Here is a 24458-nt window from a genome sequence, read left to right on the forward strand (position 1 = left end):
TCTTTTGGTCCACTTATCTTGTCGCTACTCAGGTGGCCAATTATCTCATTAGCCTGCCAGCTTTGACCACTATCTTGTACAGTGGTAACCCAAATCCTCTTATATGTTATACGAATTCAAGAAACGCGGATTCAAAATATGAATTTTTAAGGAGACCTGTGGCAATAATGGAGGGAATAGGCCGATAAGTTCCAATAGCAGTGTTATAAGAAATGATTTTGGCTCAAGTTTTGTTGCCACTATTATGGAACTTGAATCCATCAATTTCATAGACAGATATAGGATAAATTGATGGTGAATACAGGAGACAGTCAGTCAAATGTTTTCCATTTGTCCGTTAAGGTTGCTTCCCCATATGTGCGGGGTTTATGGATAATCAGGAAACATATTGGGGGTTTTAGAGAAATCCCTTCAAAGTTTTCCAAACAATGGGGGTTAAGCCAAAAAAGCTTTGTCTCTTTCTCTCTGATGCTTATTGAAGCCAGTGATTACTCCATTTTCGGCTCTCTCAATCTCGATCATTCCGAGGGGGCTGTGATGGTTGATTGTGAAACTAACTCAAATGATCAAACGGTTGAAAATATTTGCTCATCATGGCATGGCGGCTTCTGGGTATGCTTGAAATGTGGTTTTTTGTTGCTGCCATGGTGGTAAAGTTTCAACCTTTGTCTGATAAAAGGCGAATCTGAGCCTCCTTTGTGGTTTAATTATATTTTTTTTTTCTGGCGTCTAAATCAAATAATTCCCCTCTGGACTGACGTTTCTGAGATTGACTCAAAGTCTTTCTCTTTCTCTCTCTTCTTCGGAACTTCAATGTAATGAGGCTGTGATGAAGGTTTCGGGCTTTGAGTATGACTCGTTGAGACCCGTTTCTTGGCGAGGCAAACCGGATACAGCTCCATGTTGCAGCCATTAAACTTCTCAAGGTTTCACTTTCAAAGCTGAATCTGAGCCTTACATATCTACTCTCCCTGGCTTATTTTGGTTTATTTTGGTTTTATGTGTTTCACTGGTTTGTAAATTGAAATTCGAGCATGTTGGTGCCAAAAAGGGACGAAATTTCTCAATTTTCTTAGTCAATATCCAATCTTTCAAAACTTGAGCAGATTCAAGAGGGTTTTCTTTGTATTCATCACTAGTTGAGCAACAATGGCATTTTGGTTTAAGCCGAGGCACTTGCCTATGTTAAATGTGTTTGCTGGACATTTCCTAGTTAATCAACATGTAGATTCAGTCAAAAGATATGAATTTGGATACTTTTTGACTTCTAGGATCCTTGAAGCTTCACAACTAGAGCTTAGATTGAATCTATAGCTAAGTTCCAATGAGTGAATTTCATGTTAGGATTTTAATTTGGTAATTGGGCTCTAGATTAATTTGTTTATTCATTTGATAATATTATTTATCTCAGTAGCAATCGGCAACATTTCAATGGGACAATCCTTGGGAGGTTGCATACAAATCAAACTTTGAATGCCAACATTTCTACAGCAGAACTTGTGCACACAGTCAATATGTTCTAAATATTTTCCTGGATAGAATGCAAGTTAAATGAAATAGCTAGCTGCTAATCAACTCCAGCCTTCACTTTAATAACAACTAAATGCAACATGTTGCTTATTCTAAACAAAAGAAAAGAAAAAAACCATACATTGAGAACAACTCAGATTCAAATTTTCATGATCATAGCCCTGACATTCCTTTTGCTTGAATTCTCAGTAGCATTCAATATCAGTTCTTCATTCTTTGATTTCCTTATCTGGCTAACCATTCTCTTTCACTGAATTAGCTGAATTTTCATGGCCTTTCTTGTTCTCTTCAGTAAAATCATCACAATTCTGCTTTTCCTCCTCCTTCTCGTTCTCTTCTTTTTCTGCCTTTTGCCGAGCTTCTTCCTCAGCCTTCTTTATAGCTTCCTCCTTTGCCACCTTAAGAGCTTCTATCAAATTCTTCAAACATGTCTCTGCGTCATCCTCATCAGACTTTGGCATCAAATTCTCGGCAACATCAGCTGGAGTCATATTGGTTTCTGCCAATTGATTGCCACCTTCTGCAAATAACTCACGTGAATCAATATCTAAATAATTCTTGGCTAGCACCATGAAAGCCCCAAAGCCACAATAGTACATTTCTATGTGCTTGTCCATTCTTCCTCTCCTGATAAGTGCTGGATCAAGCTTGTCCACATAATTTGTTGTGAACACAATGATTCTTTCTCCCCCACAAGCTGACCAAAGGCCATCAATGAATTCAGAAGCCCAGATAGAGTGACCTTGCTTGCTTTGTTTTCACCTTCTTCTTTCATCTTCTCTTCAATGGGATTTTTCTCTTCTTCCTCATCTTTCTTCTTTTCCTTCTCCCGCTGACTGGTTAGATCAAGCGAGCAATCAATGTCCTTTATAACATGATCGAGTTGTTTGTTGTCTCAATCAAAAGACTCCTCAACTGTAGGTTGTCCTTGACTGTGGTAAGTTCAAGATCATACACATCATAGTTCAAAAAATTCGCCATTGCAGCAATCATGGTCAATTTACCAGTTCCTGGAGGGCCATAAAGGAGATACCCTCTCTTCCAAGCCTTCCCAATCTTCTTGTAGTACTCTTTTCCTCTGTGAACTTCATGAGGTCTTTCTTGATATCTTCCCTGTTTTTTGTCTCCGTTGCTAAAGTATCAAATGTGGCAGGATGCTCAAAATGTACATGGCTCCACTTTCTTTGTTTCCAGCCATACCAACGCTTGCTAGGATCTATACTGAATAGCTTGCGCTGCCGGTCCTTCACAGCAATGGCTTTACCTCCATCAAGCACATGCTTAACATAAGATCCTGTGATGATTTCTCTGTGACTTCTGTGGAATGTGAGCTTGTAAAACCTCATCTCATCAACCAATACCCACCAAACCTTGACCCCATCAAACTCATCTATCACCTCCTCTTTATCCCCCATGCTAAGAACTAAAGATTGGCCGTCTTTCCCAACATCAGCCTTGAACCGAATAGCGTGCAACGAGGTTTTGGTACTGAGATAATTCGGAATGGCAGAGAAGGCTTCACTACGCTTCATACGATTACTGGAGAATTCATCAAACCGAATTTCTATGTAAGGATGAAAGAACCGAACCAACTTGTAACCATAGTTTTCAACATAGCGCCAAAGTTGATAAGGGAAGAATTGCTTGAAAATTGCTAGTGCAAACATAACTGGGCCTAGAGTGGCCCATAACTCTCCCATACTCACCATTTTGCTCAACTCTCTTTTTATTTCTAGTATAATTATTTTCTCCTTCAGACTCCCAAGATGGAAAGGATTATATGGAGTCCTGTGACTTGCGGATCAAGTCATAAGCCACCCACCATTGGCCCTTCTAAGCTTCCATTGTGGAAACACCTTAAATGATTGGGTCACTTCTTGTTAAATAAAATATATATTTTATATCTCATTCGATTTGACTATGATTCGATTTGATTCAATACAATTCTAATTCAGTATGATTCTGATTTAATTTGATTCTAATTCGATATAAATTTGATTTGTTATATATTAATTTTACCATTTTTAAGAATTAGAGTCTATTTTAGATTTTATTATAACAATATATATGGTATGATATTTCTTTAGTAATATTAATTGAGTTGCCAACTAAGTTCACAATCCTACACTTCCAAGGTCCTGGTTTTTTATTTGCATTTATGTCTTATTTGTAACTTGCCTCATTTATCTTTCCAACAAGTTAACTAGAGTCAACAGGTTCAGTCTATCATTATGTGGACAATACTAGAGAAAGAGCGCATGGAAACTTCGAAGAGAAATTTCCAATAGCATCATTTCCTCACAACGTAGACAAATTAAAAACATGCCAAGCTTTCTCTTTTGACTCTAGTATTTCCACAAAGAATACACAGGCTTGACCGGACACCAAATTGTGCCTACTTTGGCGGTTTCTAATATGTTGATGCTTGGAAACCCGAAGTAAAACAATCAATAAAATATACTGATACTCAATCTAGGAATACAAGTATTTATGTAAAAAATTTAATACGAGAAAACCCACTGGCAAACAATAACATTAATGTGAAATACAATCTTGAAGGACAATGGCATTTTGGTTTAAGCCAAAGGCCGAAGGCACTTGCCTATGTTGAATGGGTTTGCTGGACATTTACTAGTGAATCAAAATGTAGATTCAGTTTAAGATATAAATATGAATACGTTTTTACTTACAGGAGAGTTAAAAGTTCCTTGCAAATTTACTTTTTAGCTGAATCCTTGAAGTTTCATGACTAAGGGTGGATCCTTTTGAGCCCAAAATGATTTCATGGTTCGGCTTAAATGAGTTGATTTTAAATTGAAGTTCCAGTTTGTAGCTCAGCTCGAAGAGCTATTGTCCCAATATCCTTGGGGCGGTTGCTAACAAATCAAACTTTGAATGCCAACATTCCTACAACAGAACTTTGTGCACTATATTCCTGAATAGATTTCAAGTTAAATGAAATGGCTAACTGCCAATCTGCTCCAGCCTGCACTTCTAATAATAACTGCAATGCAACAGTTTCTTATTCTACAACAAAAAAAATACAAAAAGAGCTACTCAGCTTCAAATTTTCATGATCATAGCATTATCTTCATCATCCCTGACATTCCTGTTGCTTGAATTCTCGGTAGCATTCAAGATCAGCTCTTCATTGTTTAACTTCCTTATCTGGGGAACCATTCTTTTTCACTGAATTAGCTGAACTTTCATTGCCTTTCTTGTTCTCTTCAGTAAAATCAGCACACTTCTTCTTGCCCTCCTCCTCCTCTTCTTTCTCTGCCTTTAGTCGAGCTTCTTCCTCAGCCTTCTTTATAGCTTCCTCCTTGGCCACCTTGAGGGCTTCAATCAAATTCTTCAAACATGTCTCTGTGTCATCGTCATCAGACTTTGGCATCAAGTTCTCGGCAACATCAGCTGGAGTCATATTGGTTTCTGCCAACTGACTGCCAACTTCTGCAAATAACTCATGTGAGACAATATCTAAATAATTCTTGGCTAACACTTTAAATGCCTCAAAGCCACAATAAGACATTTCTATGTGCTTGTCCATTCTGCCTCTCCTGATAAGTGCTGGATCAAGCTTGTCTAAATAATTTGTAGTGAACACAATAAGTCTTTCTCCCCCACAAGCTGACCAAAGGCCATCAATGAAATTCAGAAGCCCAGATAAAGTGACCTTGCTTGCTTTGTTTTCACCTTCTTCTTTCATCTTCTTTTCAACGGGATTTTTCTCTTCTTTATCCTCATCTTTCTCCTTTTTCTTCTCCCACTGACCAGTTAGATCAAGCAAGCAATCAATGTCCTCTATAACAATGATCGACTTATTTGTTGTCTCAATCAAAAGACTCCTCAACTGTGAGTTGTCCTTGACTGTGGTAAGTTCAAGATCATACACATCATAGTTCAAAAAATTTGCCATTGCAGCAATCATGGTTGATTTACCAGTTCCTGGAGGGCCATAAAGAAGATACCCTCGCTTCCAAGCTTTCCCAATCTTCTTATAGTACTCTTTCCCCTCTCTGAACTGTGGTAAGTTCAAGATCATACAGATCATAGTTCAAAAAATTTGCCATTGCAGCAATCATGGTTGATTTACCAGTTCCTGGAGGGCCATAAAGAAGATACCCTCGCTTCCAAGCTTTCCCAATCTTCTTATAGTACTCTTTCCCCTCTCTGAACTTCAAAAGGTCTTTCTTGATTTCTTCCTTCTTTGTTGTCTCCATTGCTAACGTATCAAGTGTGGCAGGATGCTCAAATTGTACATGGCTCCACTTTCTTTGTCTCCAGCCATGCCAACTCTCGCTAGAATTGTTGCTGAATAGCTTGCGCTGCCGGTCCTTCACAGCAATGGCCTTTCCTTCATCAAGCACATGCTTAACATAAGCTGTGATGATTTCTCTGTGACTCTCATGGAATGTGAGCTTGTAAAACCTCTTCTCATCCGCAGCTGGATAGAAAGAAAATTGTTGTGTTCTGGGGGCGGTCTTAACCAAGACCCACCAAACCTTGACCCCTTCAAACTCATCTGTCACCTCCTCTTTATCCTCCATGCTAAGAATTAGAGATTGGCTGTCTTTCACAAAATCAGCCTTGAACCGAGTAGCAAGCAACGAGGCTTTGGTACTGAGATAATTCTGAATGGCAGAGAAGGCTTCACTACGCTTCATGCGGTCACCGGAGAATTCATCAAACCGAATCTCAATATAAGGATAAAAGAATCGAACCAACTTGAAACTATATTTTTCAACATAGCCCCAAAGTTGATGAGGGAAGTGTTGCCTGAAAATAGCTGATGCAAACATAACACTTGCTATAACAGAGCCTAGAGTGGCCCATAACTCTCCCATAGTCAACATTTTGCTCTGTTTCTTTTTCTTTCTAATATAATTTTTTCTCTTCTTTAGACTCTCAAGATGGAAAGGCTTATATAGAGTCCTGTGAATTGCTGATCAAGTCATTAAGCCACCCACCATTGGCCCTCATGAGCTTCTGAGGGGCCTGCATTGTGGAAATACCTAATCTTCGGACGTCTGAGTCAGTTCCAGGTTCATCGTCCTTTATATGTATTTGTGTCTTATGTGAGACTTGTCTCATTCATCCTGCAACAAGTTAACTGGAGTCTATATATTGGAAATTTCAAAGCCAAGTTTCCAATAGTATTATTTTCTAACAACGTGAAAGAAATTAAAAACATGTGCAGCTTTCTCTTTTGACTCCATTATTTCCACAAATAATAGACAGCTTTGAATGGACTAAATTTTGCGAAATCCGGGGTTTCTAATACGTTGATGTCAGGAAACCCAAAGTAAAAAGACAAAAATACACAAACACTCAATACAGGAACACAAATGTTTACATGAAAAATTTAATACAAGAAAAACCACCGGCCAACGTTAACATTGATGTGAAATACAATCTTGAATCTAAATGAACCAACTAATACATTTTTTCATGTAAGTTTTAAGCATCAAACATCACCAAACAATTGGAACTCAATTCAGAAAACGACCATAATTGAACAAATGATACATAAAAAGTGATCTATATCGAAGATATATTGGCATCAATTTTGCCCCAACTAGAAGGGCAAAATGTTACCACATATTCTTTGGAAGCACAATTTATCAATGGTGGTGGCATGTCAAATGCATAACTATAATAAGCAGGACAAGCATCCTTGAAAATCTTCGAGTATAAGTTAGGCTTGCACTTTTCTGGGGTTCCATATTCATTCCTGCAACAAAATGAGTCAAGATTGAAAGCCAAACAAGCACTTTTGCAAGCCACCACTTGCCCATTTTTGTTCACAACTTGGAGCTCTTGTGGGCAGCCAGTGTTGAGATTCTTCTTGCAGCCAGAAATTGTACAATTTCGTGATACTTGCCTTGGTGCCACCGTTACAGGGAGGTTATAGCCGTCAACTAAACTCACGTCATAGTAATTTGGCTGGCCTTTATAGGCTTGTAGTGAAATCTCAACTAATGTGGCTGGTGGTCTGCCTATTAGGCCATTGCATTGAAGTCTTCCATCACAGTCACCAGTTTCACAGGCAGACTTCCAATTAGATGCAAAATTGCAGCCCGTTCTGCCCCAAATTCGACCGCTCCATGACCATGGGGCTTCAATAATTCGAGTTTCACCAGAGGGGAGGTAGAAACCACCATCTTCAATAACCGGCTGGCCATTGTTAGGGGCAGTTGCAGGCCATACTGGAAAGGGGCATTTGTTATGCACATAAAATGTGACAGTGTGAGCTAGTGCTTGCCCTGAAAAATATATCATAACTTAAGAAGTTTATGTTAAATATGAAATTTAAAAAAAAAAAAAAAAAAGGCATTTAGAAAAAGTAATAAGCATTAAGAAAACCTCATGAGATAACTTTTACCAGAAAACATAAAAAGCCAAAGCTGGAAGAAGTAAAAAGCAGTAGACAGCTTCATTGTATATTATGAGTGCAACTGGGTGAAAGAGTGAAGGCATAGAAAGGATTTATATGGTTGAAATATATAGCATGTGGTTGCTTCTTCTTTGATTACACTTCAAGATTTGATGCGAGCAAGTCTTTGGAGAAAAGAAACTGAATATTATATATACAAACTTCATGTACAAGCTATTAAGTAATAGTAGTAACGGTTTAAACAAACTAATTTATTGTTATCATGTGATAAAGTAATTTTGAATTAATAAAAAAATAAATTAATTAGATTATCTAATCTATGATGTCACATTAGTTTATTTATATAATTAGTATTCATTGTTTTATATTATATTGTTCATTAATCACAAAGTCAGTTCAATTTGGGTTTAGAATTTTTTTTCAAATTGAAAATTTAATTTGATTAAAAAAAGTTAAACTAGTTTAATTAACTGATTTTGAACATCTATACTTATATGTAGAGTTGAATAAAAGTTGAGTTGAACTCGAATATGAGTTAACTCAAGCTCGACTTAAATTTATAATGACTAACTGGAGCTCATTTAAACTAGCTAGAGGTATTATCAAAAAATTACCAATAAAATAAATAGTATCATTAACAAGATTAATAGTGTCAACAAGGGAATAAATAGTATTATAGATAAGTTGAACAATGTTGTCAGAGGGAAATTTAAACCTAGATACCGAGCTAAAGCTCTAACTAAAAATCAACACAAATCAAACCAAACACAGAGGTAAGTCTAGCTAACTTGGTTTGGACTCAATCCTGCTTGTGTATATAAAAGACTCAACCCAACAAATGTTTAAGGATGGTATAATGGGAATTGCCTTTTGTAGAGGGAAATCAACACTCAAAGCCACTCAAAGCTAGATGTATACCATTAGATAATGCGTGATTATCAATGGTTTTGATCTAGATTTTGAAAGATGATTGATTTTATCACTAAAGCATCACTAAAACACTCAACGGAATAAAAAACTTACCAACTAAGACTTCTTATATCACATTATGATTAAACAAATACACAAGTATACATGTAGAAAATACTATTTATATCGTATATTCTCTTCTTAGACATGTAAAAGATTGTTTTAAAATTTGGATCAGAATTTTAATTATGGGTGTCATACTGATATCAACATCATTTATTTACTTAATAAAATTCTTTTTTGAAGATGAAGGAAACCAAACCTTGTTTCTTGATTATTGCAGTCATGTTGGTGAGGTGCTTACCAGAGTATTAGTGCTTTTTTTTAATTGTAGAAGACAATGATCAAACTTTGGTGTAAGGATTATGACCGGGCATATGCACCATGATTAGAAACATTTTTTGTTAAATATACTTAGAATCCGTATCAAAATTTTAATTATGCAAGATTGAAGTAATTATTGATCGGCCCTTTAATCGGGTCAAGTCTAAAACATTGATTATTCTGGATATTCTATTGCAACCACATCATCTTTTTCTATGGAATCCAGAGTAACGGTATTGGTTAGTGATGTTTTAAAAATATGTTTGTTTGCTTAGAAAATCTGAATGGCTTTTGTCCTCCTCGTGAATTGGGTATTTTTAATATGTGTTTGTTTGTTTAGTTAGAAAATCTGAATGGCTTTTGTCCTCGTGAAATTTTTTATGTTTTGTTTAATCTCTCTTTCTCTGTCCTGTGCTTTGTTTTGTCTCCAAGCTGTAACACATACTTGGACACTGTAAAACCTGAGAGAGAAATAGAAAAAAATTCAGAACCCAACTCACATTTCAAATTTGAATACCGTTTTAACCCTCCTTTTGATCTTGTTAATAGCTAGTGAGCCCGCGTCTCTCTCGCTCTCTTTGACCACCTCGGTCATCACACCCTTGACCATCTGAATCTCTAACTAAAAATCCTTCCTTTGACACATTTCATCAAACTCTTTCACAACAACACTCTCACAAGCATGAATAAGCCTCACCATAGCCCTGCAAATTGTGACAGTGAATCAGCCACTAGTACCAGTCTTCATAGCGTTAGTTTTTGTAGTAGTAGCACAATTTCTATGTCTGAGAATAGTTTTAGTAGCAACTTAAGCAATGCCACTGTTGAAGCAAGTAAGAATGAAAGTGAAAAGATTAGTTTTCTGAGTAGTGTTGATGGAAATGAGGGTAGTTTTAGAGGTTCTTCCCTTTCAAAGCCTCACAAAGGCAATGACATGAAGTGGGATGCTGTGCAATGTGTAAAGGTTAAGGATGGTGACTTGGGGTTGGGGCATTTTAGGCTGTTGAAGAAGCTTGGTTGTGGGGATATAGGGAGTGTTTATTTGGCTGAGTTGAGAGAGATGCGGTGTTTGTTTGCAATGAAAGTGATGGATAAAGGTATGTTAGCAGGGAGGAAGAAGTTGATGAGAGCCCAAACTGAGAGGGAAATTCTAGGCTTGTTGGATCATCCATTTTTGCCAACACTTTATTCACATTTTGAGACTGACAAGTTTTCTTGTTTATTGATGGAGTTTTGTAATGGTGGAGACCTTCATATGCTCCGTCAACGCCAGCCCGGCAAGCATTTTTCGGAACAAGCTACAAGGTTAGTTATAGCCAAGTTTGAATTTTCCATTTTTATTTTACCTTGTCATCTTCTATTATCAGTTTAGTTTTGGCTGTTAACATAGAGAGTATGAAGTTTCATTTTATTAAGAAGTTATGTCACTCGACCTTGATGATATGACCTTTCATATTTTGTTGTTACAAGATAAAACCATATCTACTTTCCACCTTGGTTAGGGTATCTCAGTAAGGATTGGGAGACAGTTTAACAACCATATTTAGCCCAATTAGTGGATCTCTTTAAGTTGAGCTCTTTGAAATTTACTCACAGTCGTTAATTTCTTATTTGACAACTTATTGTAGTAATTTATGGTTGTGGGAAAGTGAAAAGGTTGCTAATCATGTAGGAATGCTGGTTAATCTGATTTTATTCTGTAATACTTTTAGAATTTAAGATATAATTTCTGATAAGATTATATTTTCTTGCAGGTTTTATGCTTCTGAAGTGCTTCTTGCGCTTGAATATCTGCACATGATGGGTGTGGTTTATAGGGACTTAAAGCCAGAAAATGTATTGGTAAGAGAGGATGGTCATATCATGCTCTCTGATTTTGATTTGTCATTGAGGTGTTTTGTTAGTCCCACTCTTGTACAGTCCAGTGATGAACCCTCATGCAGAATATCCGCTTACTGTATTCAGCCATCGTGCATTGATCCAGCCTGCAAATTACCTGTTTGTGTGGAGCCTTCTTGCTTACAACCATCATGCTTTAAGCCTCGTTTTCTCAACTCCAAGACAGCAAAGGCAAAAAGTGTAAAACCAAATTTGATAAATTCGGATTCACTTCCTGTACTGATTGCTGAACCAACTGGTGCACGATCGATGTCATTTGTTGGGACCCATGAATATCTAGCTCCTGAGATAATAAGAGGAGATGGACATGGTAGTGCTGTTGATTGGTGGACGTTTGGTATTTTCTTGTATGAATTACTGCTTGGTAGGACACCATTTAAGGGTAGTGGAAACCGGGAGACATTATTCAATGTTGTAGGTCAGCCCCTCAAATTTCCAGATGGATCTTCCATCAGTTTTGCTGCTAAGGATTTGATCCGGGGTCTACTTGTTAAGGATCCACAAAAGAGATTAGGATTCAAAAGAGGTGCCACAGAGATTAAACAGCATCCCTTCTTTGAAAGTGTCAATTGGGCATTGATTCGCAGCACTCATCCTCCAGAAATCCCAAAACCTGTTGATCTCTCATTCTTAAATCAAACATCAAGGTCATCCTTGCCTCAAAATGACAAGGGAACCACAGACTCAGATAGTTCTTCAGGTCCTTATCTAGATTTCGAATTTTTCTAATGAGTTTTGCAGCAATGATGTAATGGTTATTCTTGAGGTGTTATATTGACATTGTTGCTGTTTATTTATTTGCTGAATGAAATCTTTTCTCCTTTACAAGATTATACCCTTTTTGGAATCGACATTAAGTTGTGATTATTGAGATTCTTATTTTCACATGAAAGATACATTCTTATAAAAGAAGAGCAAAAATTGAAGCCACTTTTGTTGTGATTTTGTCTTTCTCCACAGTGGTCCTTAAATGGTGGGACACTTGAGCCCTTTTCATATGTTTCTTTTTGTATAATCGCTCTTTGTCCAAAATCTGATTGACCCAGTTATTATTCTCTCACACTTTATCCCCAAATTAGCTTTTGAAAAAGAAATTTGACACAAGACAAGTCATACTAAAGTTTTTGGAATGGTGTAAAACTGTGTGATACCTCTGGCCATCGAGATTGAATTGTTACTTTCTGTTGATCTTTTCTTTTCTTTATTCTGGTTTTCATGTTGTAGGATTCTGCTAGCTCCAACTCTCCCTTACATTGCTTTTAACCAGGAAACGAAGATACAGAGTTGCTTTATTCTTTTGCAGTTGCCAGTCAACAGTCTTTATTTACTAAGTACTTTCACTTTTTTTTGTAGTGTTTCTTTCTTGGCTGATGCCCACAAACGGATCACAAAATAATTCTGCATTACTTGAGTTAAACTACACCTAAAAGTATATTTTATTAACTTATTTATATAAATTAAAGTGATATTATCAAATTAGATTGGATTAAATTCAAATTAAACTTAAGTTTGGGCTTAATTGAGTTTGCCTCAATTTAAAGGAATTTAGCTCAAGTCTAAGCTTGAATTAACGAACTCCTTTTAAATAAAGTTTGAATTCGGCTTAGCAGGAGGGGAGTTTGTCTATGATACCAAATCAAGCTGAAGCTTATCTCGACTCACATCAAAATAGTATTACCTTTTATGCATATTAATCAAAATGGTTTTGTTTTAACCGTTTTAAATCGAATTCGCTCAAGCTTATAAGTTTGACAAATTAAACACTTCTAAACTTAATTTTGATGTATTGTACTTCAAACTCAGAGTCTAAACTCATTTAGGAGTTGCTCATTTCAAACTCAATTAAGTCAAACTAACAATCAAGCTCAAACTAAAACTAGTTTGACTCGAGTTCAATCCTATGGTTCAATGGTTTTGAATTGAACGAAAAAAAAAAATTGAACAATAAGGTCACCCAACCATTTGAATGAATAAGTGTTAATTCTTGATGTATGCATTTTTTTAAATTTGATTGAAGCGTGGAAGAAGTATGCCCATGTTTTCACCCACAAAAAAAAAAAAAAAAAAAAAAAAAAAACTGTACTCTTGGGTTTGAACCCCCTTAGTCCTAAGCACCTATAAGGTCAAAGGCCATTGTTTTCCCTTTTTTTAAAGTTTCAGGATTGGCTAGAAACCACCATATTTATCCCTGTAACTTTCTCTTTTTAACATTTTTACTGTATTTTTTGAATGTTCTCCCATATCAGGCATCCTATTAAAATTGAAACGCTGACACCTTTCAAAATTTTGCAAATTTTTTTGGAACTTCAAGCTAGCTGTATCAGGAACAGGGAGTTGGCATAAATCTGAAACATTACAGACTGAAGCCTGAACTTCATTATAAATATGGCTACAGAGTTTTAAAAGCTTAAATCAATCAATGCTCAAAGATCCTAATTATTGATCTGCCATTGAAGCTCTTAAACCTTGCTGTCGGTTTATTTAATGCGTTGTGCAGTGGTACATGTTCATGAATATCAGTCCTCCATGAACAGGTGGTGATTCTGCGTAAAACCGTAATTAATGGAACAAGGAGCCCATACCAGGACAAGTCTTTTCTCAATCCCAAGATGCACGAGGTTTCACTTATAGGATGCTTTAAAAAACATATTTTAACAGATTAAGTAGAAATATTTTTAGCACCGATAAAAGAAAAAACTGAATATATAAGAGGGTATTCATAAGTTCAAATATTAAAATTAAAATTTTTGATTTATTTGATTTGATAATTATGAGATTGATTATGAGATTTAAAATTTATTTTATTTAATATAATTAATTTTAATTTAATATAACGATTCAATTTAAATAAAATTTTATTTAGGAAAATTATAATAAATGGCCAAATCATCCCTCTATTAAGTAAAAATGCTCAATTTCACTATTTTTAAACAAAAATACTCAAATTTCATTTTTCTAAGCAAAAACGCCCTAATTTTTTTTAAATAGTAAAATTACCCTTCATCACAATTATATAAACTCTCTCTCTCTCACTCTCACTATATACATTTGTTATATCACTTAAATACTCACTTTCATTCTCATTTTTACTTAATATCAATTACTACGAGTTCATTCAGAAAGAAAAAATTCGTATTTCTGAATTCGAATTGAAAAAAATCAATTCGTGAAAACTATATTGAAAATAGCATGTTATGAATAAATAGATATATTGAAATACCCTAAAATGTTAATAATAAAAAAATTACGTGAAAATCTAAAAAACCATATCTGAATTTTGAAAACTACACATTCAAATAGCTTATAAATGAGAAAACCGAAAAATCGATTAAAAATTTCGTAATTATATCGTAATTACAAATATCAAATTTAAAAATTACATATAAAAAAAGTCTAACCCGATCACAAACAAACTTAAAATCATAAAAACCGAAAATCCTAAATTTGATAAAACAAAAAAACTATATAATACACATTAAAACAGTTTTATTTTGGTCTCTAAATTCTGCACAACCGGCAAAGCTGGTTGTCGTTATAGAGTTCAAAATGAGCTTCACGTTGATATGTTACAAAGCTCGAAACGAGCTTCACGTTGATATATTATAGGTCCCGTAACTCCTTCTGGATCAAAAGTTATGATCGTTCAAAGTTTGTCTCATATAAATCCTATAGTTTTAAAAAATTTAATTTCCACCCAACCCACGGTTTTCACATACTATCCCACGGTTCAGTGTTAAATTTTTTACGGACCCCCGTGGATCTCCCATTGTTCGCCCTCCCCCTAAAATTTTGAAAACATTACATTTCCCCCCAATCCCATGGGCGCCTGTGGGAGATTACGCAACATCGACATATTTAGCCCATTTTCCAGCAAAAAATCGTTATTTCAGCCTCTAATTTCAACACAAATCAAATCTACACATCCAATAACACAAAACCTTTAAGAAATTCAAGCAAAACAACCAAGAATCAAAACATTTTATGCATTGTTCAAAATCGAAATCCTAAACATTCAAACCTCAAAATCTCTCTTAAATCTCAATAATCCTAACAATAAATTGATTCAAACAAGAAGTGAGATGATATACTACCTTTATTTGTCATTTTAAGTTGTTGGAAAACACAAAAAGTCGACGAAAAAGGTGAAATCCGTTGACCCGTGGGAGATTCAAAATTTTCTTTGATTTTGAACAGTAAAACCGTGGGAAATATAGAGTTTATATATAAGGGCAGTTTGATCATTTCTCAAATTGAGAGCAATTTTGCTTAAACCTTAGAATTTTGGGTCATTTCGCTTAACACTGTTTAATTTTGAACATTTAATATAATATCCCTTTTATTTAATATCTTACATCACATAAGAATAAAAAAATTAATTAAATAATTCATAAACTTTTTTATTGTAAAGATGTATTTTAGGTGGCAAAGAATCCTCTAGTTAGTTAATACTAGGCATCCATTGCAGAGAGTTTTCAATTTTACATAAGAATCCTTTCCTGAATTAAGTATTAACCACAGTTATGTTTATACTATAGGCTTTTGTGAATGATAAATAATTAATATTATTGTATTGCATTGTTTCAAATTTCAACAAATGATTGGACAAGTAGATATGTTATATTCCTATGAGTAGTAAAAGATTTTTGTTAGAATTAGAGGTTGGGTCATATTTTTACTCTAATTATTTAAATGATGAATTTTTTCTTTATCGTTTTTTTTTTCTGATAAATCATTTTTTTTAGTGATTTAAGTGAGTTGATATTGATACAATACTTGTTTAGATTTAGTTTGGTTTAAATTTATCCCTAATCAGAATAAAACAAATTTCCTATCGGAATAAAGCAAATGTCCTATCACAATTTCACTTGAAAGAAAGCATATTCTCTTCTTTTGGTACCATTGATATCAACAAAATTTATGTGAAGAGCATTGAAAATTTCTCCAAATAGATCTATCAAATGTGTAAAAAAATTACACATCATAATTAGAAGAAACTACTGGGATCATTTTCTCCATGGTGCATATCGCCCAAATAACAGAGACTTCCAAGCTAATTCAATGTCTAATTATTGATTAATTGTAAGAATCGCACATCTTATTATAATACAGTCAAGCTTTCTCCTTGCACATACAAAAGGGCTAAAAAATAAACTATATGTTATGATTTAAAAAGGCCAAAATTTTGGCATTTAGGTCATCGAAAACAACATTAAGCCGAGTTTTTTATGGTGTTTTTGAATGGGAAAGGGAAGAAAGATGGAATTAAAGAATGAAAAAGGGAAAACAAGGCAAAGAATGACGAGTTTATCAAAGTTAATTAATTATAATTTACATGAAAAAACAATGTAAAAGTTTCTAATTCTTTTTCCACTTCTTGGAACCTTAGAAAGTTAGAATCTTCATGCATTTGAAAACAAATACAATCCTCGGTATTTCCAAAGTCTTCAGAGTCCTCAGCATTACATTTACATGCATTACAAAGCTCTAAATGTATTAAAATATAGCTGAAATTAATCTTTTGGAAATCTCATGCATTGATCTCATAAACCTCTACGTTATTTGTCCACACTCATGCTTGTCTACATATATCTAAAGAAACCAAACAAATTTCTAACCCACCAAAAAAATTGGCTAAAAAACCAGAAGAAATGAATTCTTCTAGCTCTAGTTTCTTCCCCACAATCGACCGATGTAAGTCCATTGGGCGTGAAAAGGATACAGTAGTTGCAGACATGGATGGGACCTTAATTCGAGGACGAAGTTCTTTTCCTTACTTTGCTCTAGTTGCCTTTGAGGTAGGGGGAATTTTGCGGCTTCTCTTCTTGCTTTTAGCTTCTCCTCTCGCGTGGATTCTTTACTACCACGTCTCTGAATCCGCTGGCATTCGCGTTCTCATCTTCGCCACGTTTGCGGGGATGAAAGTCTCTAGTATAGAGTCGGTCGCCCGTGCCGTGTTGCCCAAGTTTTACTCTGGGGACTTGCACCCTGAGACTTGGCGGGTGTTCTCGTCGTGTGGGAAGCGATGCGTGTTGACTGCGAACCCTAGGATTATGGTGGAGGCGTTTTTGAAGGATTATTTGGGTGCTGACATGGTGATTGGAACTGAGATTGATGTTTATAAAGGTAGAGCTACCGGTTTACTAAAGAGCCCGGGCGTTCTTGCAGGAAAGAATAAAGCTGATGCATTGAAGAAGGCCTTTAGAGATGATCAAATGCCCCACATTGGACTCGGTGACAGGAAAACTGATCATATGTTTATGAAATTATGCAAGGTACCCGTTAAATTTTTAATAGATACATAAATAATATATTATAATATAATTAAATAATTATAAATTAAAAATAAAATAACATTAACTCATATAATAAAAAAATATTTGTATAATCTATTATTTATTTTAAAGTGTGAAGACTTGGTTATCGATTTTATTCTCTTACCAACTTTTATGTTGATGCAGGAGAGCTTCATAGTGCCACCCAAGCCAGAGGTGGAGCCTGTAAGCCACGACAAGCTTCCAAAACCAATAGTCTTCCACGACGGCCGCCTAGTCCAAAAACCAACACCGTTGATGGCACTTTTAACTATTCTCTGGATTCCTGTGGGCTTTCTCCTCGCCTGTCTCCGCATCTCCGCCGGTGCCCTCCTCCCTATGCAGCTAGTCTATTACGCCTTTTGGGCACTCGGTGTACGAGTCTACATCAAAGGCACCCCACCTCCACCTGCCAAAAAATCCACAGGCCAAACAGGTGTTCTCTTTATTTGTTCTCACAGAACCCTTCTTGACCCTATCTTTTTATCCACCGCCTTAGGCCGCCCTATTCCCGCCGTCACATACTCCCTTTCGCGCCTCTCCGAGTTCATTTCCCCTATCAAGACTGTTCGCCTCAGCCGTGACCGTGTCACCGATGCAAACATGATCAAAAAACTTCTACAGGAAGGTGACCTAGTGATTTGTCCTGAAGGTATATTGCAATAATAAATAATATTTACATAAGCGTTCAGAATATTAACACACTTACAAAGTTCTCACACAAAAATGTCGACGAACATCTGACAGGAACAACATGTAGAGAGCCATTTTTGCTACGATTCTCGGCGCTATTTGCAGAGCTAACCGATGAGCTTGTTCCAGTGGCTATGGCGAATAGAATGAGTATGTTTCATGGAACTACAGCGAGAGGGTGGAAAGGGATGGACCCTTTTTACTTCTTCATGAACCCTAGCCCGGCATATGAAGTAACCTTTTTGAACAAGTTACCGCATAAGCTAACCTGTGGTGCAGGGAAATCAAGCCACGACGTTGCAAATTACATTCAGAGGATGATTGCTTCAAGCTTGTCGTATGAATGCACCAGCTTCAGCAGAAAGGATAAGTATAGAGCTCTCGCCGGAAACGATGGCACTGTTGTTGAAAAACCTAAGCTTAATGCTAACAAAGTCATGGGCTGCTAGCAGAAATTATAATCGAGATTATGTGTATGATTATGTAGATAATCAAATTAAGTTTTGCATTTCAACTTACTAGAGTTAATTAAGTTGCAATTAATTAGGCTGATTATCTGCAATTAGAGAACATAATTATATAAATCTCAAAAAAAAAAAAAAAAAAGGGAAATAAGAGGAAATTAAAGGTGACACAACATTTCATGAACAAGACGAAAAAGACAAATGAATTGCAGGCAGATTCTCACTCGAATCAATATGACTTGTGATTTATAGATTGAAGATCCTTTTTAACCTATATATCACTCAATTTTATACATCTTTAGTTGAAGCACAATTATCAAACCTGATTATTGGACCAATTTGTATTTGAGATAATCTTAGTTTCAAACATTGATATTTAATAACAGGATTAAGTGTACTAATAATAAGTATTAATACAATCTTAAGGATTGACTTAATTGGTGAAAGGTTAATGGTTAATTACAAACATCCAGAGTTTAAATGATTTCAGTGTGATGTATCATATTAAAGTTTATCTCTGATTTATTTGGTTTATAGTTATGGGTCTAAATAGTTTGTAGTTGTGGGTCTAGATGTCTGCAAGCTCCCGATGTTTTACCACAAGGGTTCTTAGTTTAATAATAAAATAAGTATTGATACAATATTGACAAGAAAATATAGCGATCAACAAAATCATTGACTTATGTTTCACACATTAATTACTTTATTATTACTTATTTGTTATTATGTAATAGCTAACACAATTACTCAATCTCTACTATTTTCAATTATGATTTTATAATATATATGTATATATATATATGTATGTATGTATGTATGTATGTATGTATGTATGTATGTATAATGGGATTTAAACTGAATTCGTCTTGAAAGAAATATGAATTATATACCGTTAAATCACAATTTTATTTTGTTTTAATATTTATTTAATTTGTACTAATCCAATTATCAATTGTACTGGTCATAATCTAAATCAACTTTGTCTAATTTAGAATTGAAAGCATTAATTTCTCGTACCATTAATACATATTACTACTAAATTACTATTATATAATAGTAATATTGCGAAATAAATTATTATTTTTTATAAATATTATTATTATGAATAAAAATATTTTTTATTTATAATTATAAGAACCTTCTAAGAAATTAAGACCACCAGTTGCCAAACAAAATAAACATTTGACAATTGACCTTTTATACAAAGCTACAAACTACAATTACTCTTGTCCTATATGTGAGCATTAAAAAAAGGGCAAAAATATTACCCACCCAAATTTTAATTTAATCTCGAAATCATTCTTATGATAAATAAAAAATTCAAACACTCACTCTTAAACTAATTACCATTACAATTTTCAATGATAAGTAAGGATAAAATCATTATTTCACTACTAAATCTTATATTTTTAAAAGTTAAATCATTCTCCCTATGTTTTAAAAGGAAACATTTCAATCGATTTTTAAAATTTAAAAAGTTTAGATTTTATCCTTAAAGTTTGTTTAGTTTCTCCAACCATTACCATTTCGACCATCGGTTAGGGCTTTCCACCCATCTTTCGACGAATGATAGTCACCCAACTATCACGAAAGACAACAACCGTCGTTGTTGCTTCTAGAAGATGCAACAAAGGACAATGCTTTCTCGCATCTTCTAAACTCGATGATGAAGGATGATGCTTCTTTGCCTAGATAACGATGGTCTTCCTCCTTCGTGGTGGTTGGATGGTTGCCCTTTATCATTGGGTTTGAAAGATAGGTAAAAAACATTGATCAATGGTTGGAATAATGGTGGTCAAAAAAGTTAAACAAACTCCATAAGTGAAATATGAACTTTTCAAATTTTGAAAATAGGAGGAAATAATAGTTTTTAAAACCTGAAAGAAAAATGATATTAAATTTTAAAACTCTAGGGTTTAATAGTGAAATAATAATTTTACCCTTGTTTATAACTAAAAATTATAAAGGTAATTAGCCTATGGGTGAGTTTTTAAAATTTTTATACGTTGTAGGTATGTTTAAGATTGAGGCAAAACTTCGGCGGTAACGGCGATTTGGCCTTAAAAAGGCGGAAACATGGAAACAAAATCAAAATGTCCTCACAGAGTGCGAAGAAAGGAAATTTGTCAAAGCAAAACCAGCCAAGCCTCGCACGTTGATTTGGAAAACAGCAGAAACGAAAACACCCAAAACACTTTCATTCTAAATCTCTCCATCTTTGGCTTTTTTTGTGTTTTCTGGAAGAAAAAAGCAGTTTTTTTAAAGCTAGATGGGTCTGTCTTATTTTCTTGCATTTTCTCTCTGTTTCCTCCTTGTCTTTCCTGATCCCTCCATTTCTGTGAAGATTCCCAGTTGGCTCAATGACAAAGCAAGGTATTTTTTTCCCTATTTATCGTATGAAAATACATTCTTTTATATGTATTGTTAGATAAAGATTTGATTTTGTGGTGAAATTTTGTTTTTTTTTGTTTTTCAGGGAAGGGTCGATTCTTAGATTGCAGAGGAAGGCGCAATTTGATCCTGCACATGTTACTCAGCTTTCATGGTCTCCAAGGTGCTCGCTCAATTTTTTTTTTTTTGGGCTTTTTATGTTTATAGAATTTGCATGTTGTTTGCTGATTATTTAAATTTCTTAATGTTGCTTGTTGATTATGATTCTGTAGGGCTTTTATATACAAAGGGTTTTTGACGCCTGAAGAGTGTGATCATCTTATTGATCTGGTGAGATAATTATGTTTTTGATATTCAATTGATGGTGTAATTATGTTGGATGATAGAATTTTGTGGGAAATTTTGTAAATTTGGTGTGAAAATGGTTGGTGGGTTGGAAATGATTTGCCTATGCGTTTTCCTTATCTGGGCTTTTGTTAATTTGGTGGATTAGGCAAAGGATAAGCTTGAGAAGTCAATGGTTGCAGATAATGAGTCTGGTAAGAGCATAGAGAGCGAAGTTCGAACAAGTTCTGGCATGTTTCTTAACAAACGTCAGGTGAGTTATTTGGATGATTTGATTCTATTAGCATGTATTGAAAGATATATTATAAGCCTTGAGTAATGTTCTTGGTGCATGTTAAAATCAGTGGAGTTTATTAGATTTTGTTAATATGATTTTGGCATTGTGGATTGTTAATGGTGTCAAATAGATCATTATGACATAAATATTTGTCAGAACCTTTAGCAAACAGCTGGGATATTGATATAAGAGCTTCATTTTGGGTTACTTTTTCTGGAGTGAGTTTAAAACATTATCTCAGGGTTGATAGTGAAGTACCTCTTATTGCTATTCTTTGCAATTTCTGCTGACATTGTTAAATATTCACTTGCTTGACATTGATAAACTTTCATCCTATGGCGACAGTTTATCATCTTGCTTCCATAAACCATAATATATTCATGTGTAGTATTATTATGGATCCCTTTTCTTGCCTATGCCCAGTTATGAAAGGTTATGATTTATCCTTAACAATTTTGACTTCAACATATATTGAACAGTCAACCCTTGTCTGAGATTGAATCTTCTTGACAAAGACTATGGAGTTCTAGCATGTTATGAGATGCTTGATGAAGGAGATTTTCTTACTGATGTAGGAAGAATAGAGAAAGAGAGATAGAGAGAACAAGGCCAAGGGAGGGGTGGTCATGGGGCTTCAGCTGACCCCATTTACTTTGAAATTTTTTAATTTCATTTGGCCCTGCCACATACAGAGAATAAGAGACAGACATATTACATTAGGGATAAATGAAAGGGAGGAAATTTAAAAGAATTAAGAGGGCCAGAAAAGAATTAAGAAAACCAGAAGACTAGGAGAGAAGAAAAGAAATATAGAAGTAAGGAGACAAGACAGAAGAGGTTAGAACAAGGGACTGAGAGAGAAGAAGGTAACAAAGATCAGTCAATTATTTTTATTTATATTCACCTCCTATATGCATTGAGGCTCATCTATAGCCTAAAATAAACCTATATAAGCCGTGTTCAAATAGATAATTCTACTTAAGATAATCTAATCAGATAAGATTATAAATAATAAAGATAAATCCTAAAACTATTTTATTATCCTAATACAAGCCTGTCTGATTCTGCATCACTTAGTGTCATAATTTCTTTTTGAACGAATAACAACACAAACTAGTTACTAGTTTTACACAGCCAAAGCATTTTTTTTTCTGGCAGACGATTTAATATGTATCCATGCTTTATGAATATGGGGTAATGTTGATGAACTGCAAGTTAAGAGCCACCTTCCTCATTTTCAAATAGGTTTCATAAAATGCTAAGTTTTCCTATCATGCATATAATTTTGTGAAGATAATGTCATTGTGCCATGCTGACCATTCTAGTAATAGATTACTGGAATATATCTTTCCTTATTTCAGGAATGTTTTATGATGAATGCACTTTCTACTTTTGAACTTTTAACACTTATATGGTGTTCTTTGTTTAATCTCTGAAGGATGAAGTTGTTGCTGATATTGAGGACAGAATTGCCCTGTGGACTTTTCTTCCACATGGTACATTTTTTAAATGCTTGTCGCTGACACTTGCTTTTGTAAACAGTTTTAAAAAGAGTTTTGTATAATCTTTATATAACTTGGTCTTGTATTCAGAAAATGGGGAATCCATTCAAATACTGCACTATGAGAATGGCCAAAAGTATGAACCACATTTTGACTATTTTCATGACAAGGTTAATCAAGAGCTGGGTGGCCACCGAATTGCCACGGTGTTGATGTATTTGTCTAATGTTGAGAAGGGTGGAGAAACTGTCTTTCCCGATGCAGAGGTGCATGATTGCTAGTTGCTATAGCTCTCTAATGCTCTTTGGTTTCTACTTCTATACCCCATTTTTCCAGTCTCAATTCTTTAACATCCATTGCTCAACTTTTCTGCTATCCAGGGAAAATTGTCTCAGCCGAAGGATGATAGCTGGTCTGATTGTGCCAAACAAGGCTATGCAGGTTAGTTAAAGTCGCACAGAAGTATATACTCTGCTGGAATTTTGTGACTTCATATTTTTAAATTTTCTATATCCATATAGTCTAATTTAATCAGATCATTCAATTTTCTGTAATAAGTTTATCTCAGTGAAAAGACTGAAAAAAACATGGATATTCTAATTGAATTGGCTTTAGCAATTGAATCCTTACTATCGTTGTCATAATATGTGATCCAGGTTTACACTGTCTTTATACCATTTTCTGATAAATTTTCCCATCTCTATTTGCAGTGAAACCAAGGAAAGGTGATGCCTTGTTGTTCTTCAGTCTTCGTCCGGATGCAACTACAGATACAAGCAGCTTGCATGGAAGTTGCCCAGTCATAGAGGGTGAGAAGTGGTCAGCAACCAAGTGGATCCATGTCAGGTCCTTTGACAAACCAGAGAAGGTGCCAATTGGCTGCACTGACGAGGATAAGAACTGCCCTAGGTGGGCAAAGGCAGGTGAGTGTACAAAGAACCCCGATTATATGGTGGGTACAGAAAGCTCTCCTGGATACTGTCGGAAGAGTTGCAATGCATGCAAATCATCAACAGCATCCTCATAGGAAGCCCTCTCTCCAGTTTTGGCTCCTGTCCTCTTTACACTTCAGGGATAGGCTAATCTCATCATAGTTGTTGGTATATAGTATTGAATCGTGAGAATTAAGATACTATAATAAAACACTTTATAGCTCATCGACCTTATGATACAAAGTGTCACAACAAGCATAAGTTTGCAATTACAAATGATTATTGCAAATTCACTTTCTTATGAAAAACCAATATTGCTTCATCTGAAAAACCTAGGCTTGTGATAAGCCACAGTAAGAATTGCAAACCTTTCAGTATGGTTGAACATCATGAAAAGCTATATAGGGCTAGATTTGATTTGGGT

General features: G+C 35.0%; 5 protein-coding genes and 1 pseudogene across 7 annotated transcripts; 3 read left to right on the plus strand and 3 right to left on the minus strand.

The window, feature by feature from the left end:
* Positions 1–1515: 1515 nt before the first annotated feature.
* Positions 1516–3239, minus strand: LOC123197208 (annotated as a pseudogene).
* Positions 3240–4434: 1195 nt separating this feature from the next.
* LOC123197206 (AAA-ATPase At3g28580-like) lies at positions 4435–6450 on the minus strand. 2 transcript variants are annotated; one of them, XM_044611390.1, is made up of 2 exons: positions 5627–6450; positions 4435–5478 (listed from the first exon to the last, which is right to left on the minus strand). In XM_044611390.1, exons 1-2 carry the CDS (start codon positions 6384–6386, stop codon positions 4679–4681), a joined length of 1560 nt encoding a protein of 519 aa, XP_044467325.1. In that variant the 5' UTR covers positions 6387–6450; the 3' UTR covers positions 4435–4678. The 2 variants fall into 2 exon arrangements, with proteins under 2 accessions (XP_044467325.1, XP_044467324.1); XM_044611389.1 differs by having other exon boundaries at positions 4435–5524; positions 5679–6445.
* A 415-nt stretch (positions 6451–6865) lies between these two features.
* Positions 6866–8008, minus strand: LOC123197209 (thaumatin-like protein). 2 transcript variants are annotated; one of them, XM_044611393.1, is made up of 2 exons: positions 7916–8008; positions 6866–7796 (listed from the first exon to the last, which is right to left on the minus strand). In XM_044611393.1, exons 1-2 carry the CDS (start codon positions 7968–7970, stop codon positions 7072–7074), a joined length of 780 nt encoding a protein of 259 aa, XP_044467328.1. In that variant the 5' UTR covers positions 7971–8008; the 3' UTR covers positions 6866–7071. The 2 variants fall into 2 exon arrangements, with proteins under 2 accessions (XP_044467328.1, XP_044467327.1); XM_044611392.1 differs by having other exon boundaries at positions 6866–7814; positions 7916–7993.
* A 1658-nt stretch (positions 8009–9666) lies between these two features.
* LOC123197207 (serine/threonine-protein kinase D6PKL2-like) lies at positions 9667–11942 on the plus strand. The gene is made up of 2 exons (XM_044611391.1): positions 9667–10525; positions 10975–11942. The coding sequence occupies exons 1-2, from the start codon at positions 9903–9905 to the stop codon at positions 11846–11848; spliced, it is 1497 nt and encodes a 498-aa protein (XP_044467326.1). The 5' UTR covers positions 9667–9902; the 3' UTR covers positions 11849–11942.
* Positions 11943–16767: 4825 nt separating this feature from the next.
* Positions 16768–18572, plus strand: LOC123197548 (glycerol-3-phosphate acyltransferase RAM2-like). The gene is made up of 3 exons (XM_044611865.1): positions 16768–17391; positions 17578–18082; positions 18178–18572. The coding sequence occupies exons 1-3, from the start codon at positions 16768–16770 to the stop codon at positions 18570–18572; spliced, it is 1524 nt and encodes a 507-aa protein (XP_044467800.1).
* A 2112-nt stretch (positions 18573–20684) lies between these two features.
* Positions 20685–24356, plus strand: LOC123197279 (probable prolyl 4-hydroxylase 7). The gene is made up of 8 exons (XM_044611500.1): positions 20685–20960; positions 21064–21141; positions 21251–21308; positions 21472–21576; positions 23039–23096; positions 23193–23368; positions 23483–23543; positions 23813–24356. Exons 1-8 carry the CDS (start codon positions 20857–20859, stop codon positions 24127–24129), a joined length of 957 nt encoding a protein of 318 aa, XP_044467435.1. The 5' UTR covers positions 20685–20856; the 3' UTR covers positions 24130–24356.
* Positions 24357–24458: the final 102 nt, after the last annotated feature.

The sequence above is a fragment of the Mangifera indica genome, chromosome 15 (assembly GCF_011075055.1).
Source record: "Mangifera indica cultivar Alphonso chromosome 15, CATAS_Mindica_2.1, whole genome shotgun sequence".
Classification (NCBI taxonomy): Eukaryota; Viridiplantae; Streptophyta; class Magnoliopsida; order Sapindales; family Anacardiaceae; genus Mangifera; species Mangifera indica.

Coding starts and splice junctions, on each gene's coding strand:
- LOC123197206 (XM_044611390.1), bottom strand. CDS start 6,386: ATGTTGACTATGGGAGAGTTATGGGCCACTCTAGGCTCTGTTATAGCA. Junction 5,479..5,626: donor TTATGGCCCTCCAGGAACTG/GTAAATCAACCA, acceptor ATGGCCCTCCAG/GAACTGGTAAATCAACCATG.
- LOC123197209 (XM_044611392.1), bottom strand. CDS start 7,970: ATGAAGCTGTCTACTGCTTTTTACTTCTTCCAGCTTTGGCTTTTTATG. Junction 7,815..7,915: donor TTGGCTTTTTATGTTTTCTG/GTAAAAGTTATC, acceptor AAACTTCTTAAG/TTATGATATATTTTTCAGGG.
- LOC123197207 (XM_044611391.1), top strand. CDS start 9,903: ATGAATAAGCCTCACCATAGCCCTGCAAATTGTGACAGTGAATCAGCC. Junction 10,526..10,974: donor TTTTCGGAACAAGCTACAAG/GTTAGTTATAGC, acceptor ATTTTCTTGCAG/GTTTTATGCTTCTGAAGTGC.
- LOC123197548 (XM_044611865.1), top strand. CDS start 16,768: ATGAATTCTTCTAGCTCTAGTTTCTTCCCCACAATCGACCGATGTAAG. Junction 17,392..17,577: donor TGTTTATGAAATTATGCAAG/GTACCCGTTAAA, acceptor ATGTTGATGCAG/GAGAGCTTCATAGTGCCACC. Junction 18,083..18,177: donor CCTAGTGATTTGTCCTGAAG/GTATATTGCAAT, acceptor AACATCTGACAG/GAACAACATGTAGAGAGCCA.
- LOC123197279 (XM_044611500.1), top strand. CDS start 20,857: ATGGGTCTGTCTTATTTTCTTGCATTTTCTCTCTGTTTCCTCCTTGTC. Junction 21,142..21,250: donor CAGCTTTCATGGTCTCCAAG/GTGCTCGCTCAA, acceptor ATGATTCTGTAG/GGCTTTTATATACAAAGGGT. Junction 21,309..21,471: donor GTGATCATCTTATTGATCTG/GTGAGATAATTA, acceptor TTGGTGGATTAG/GCAAAGGATAAGCTTGAGAA.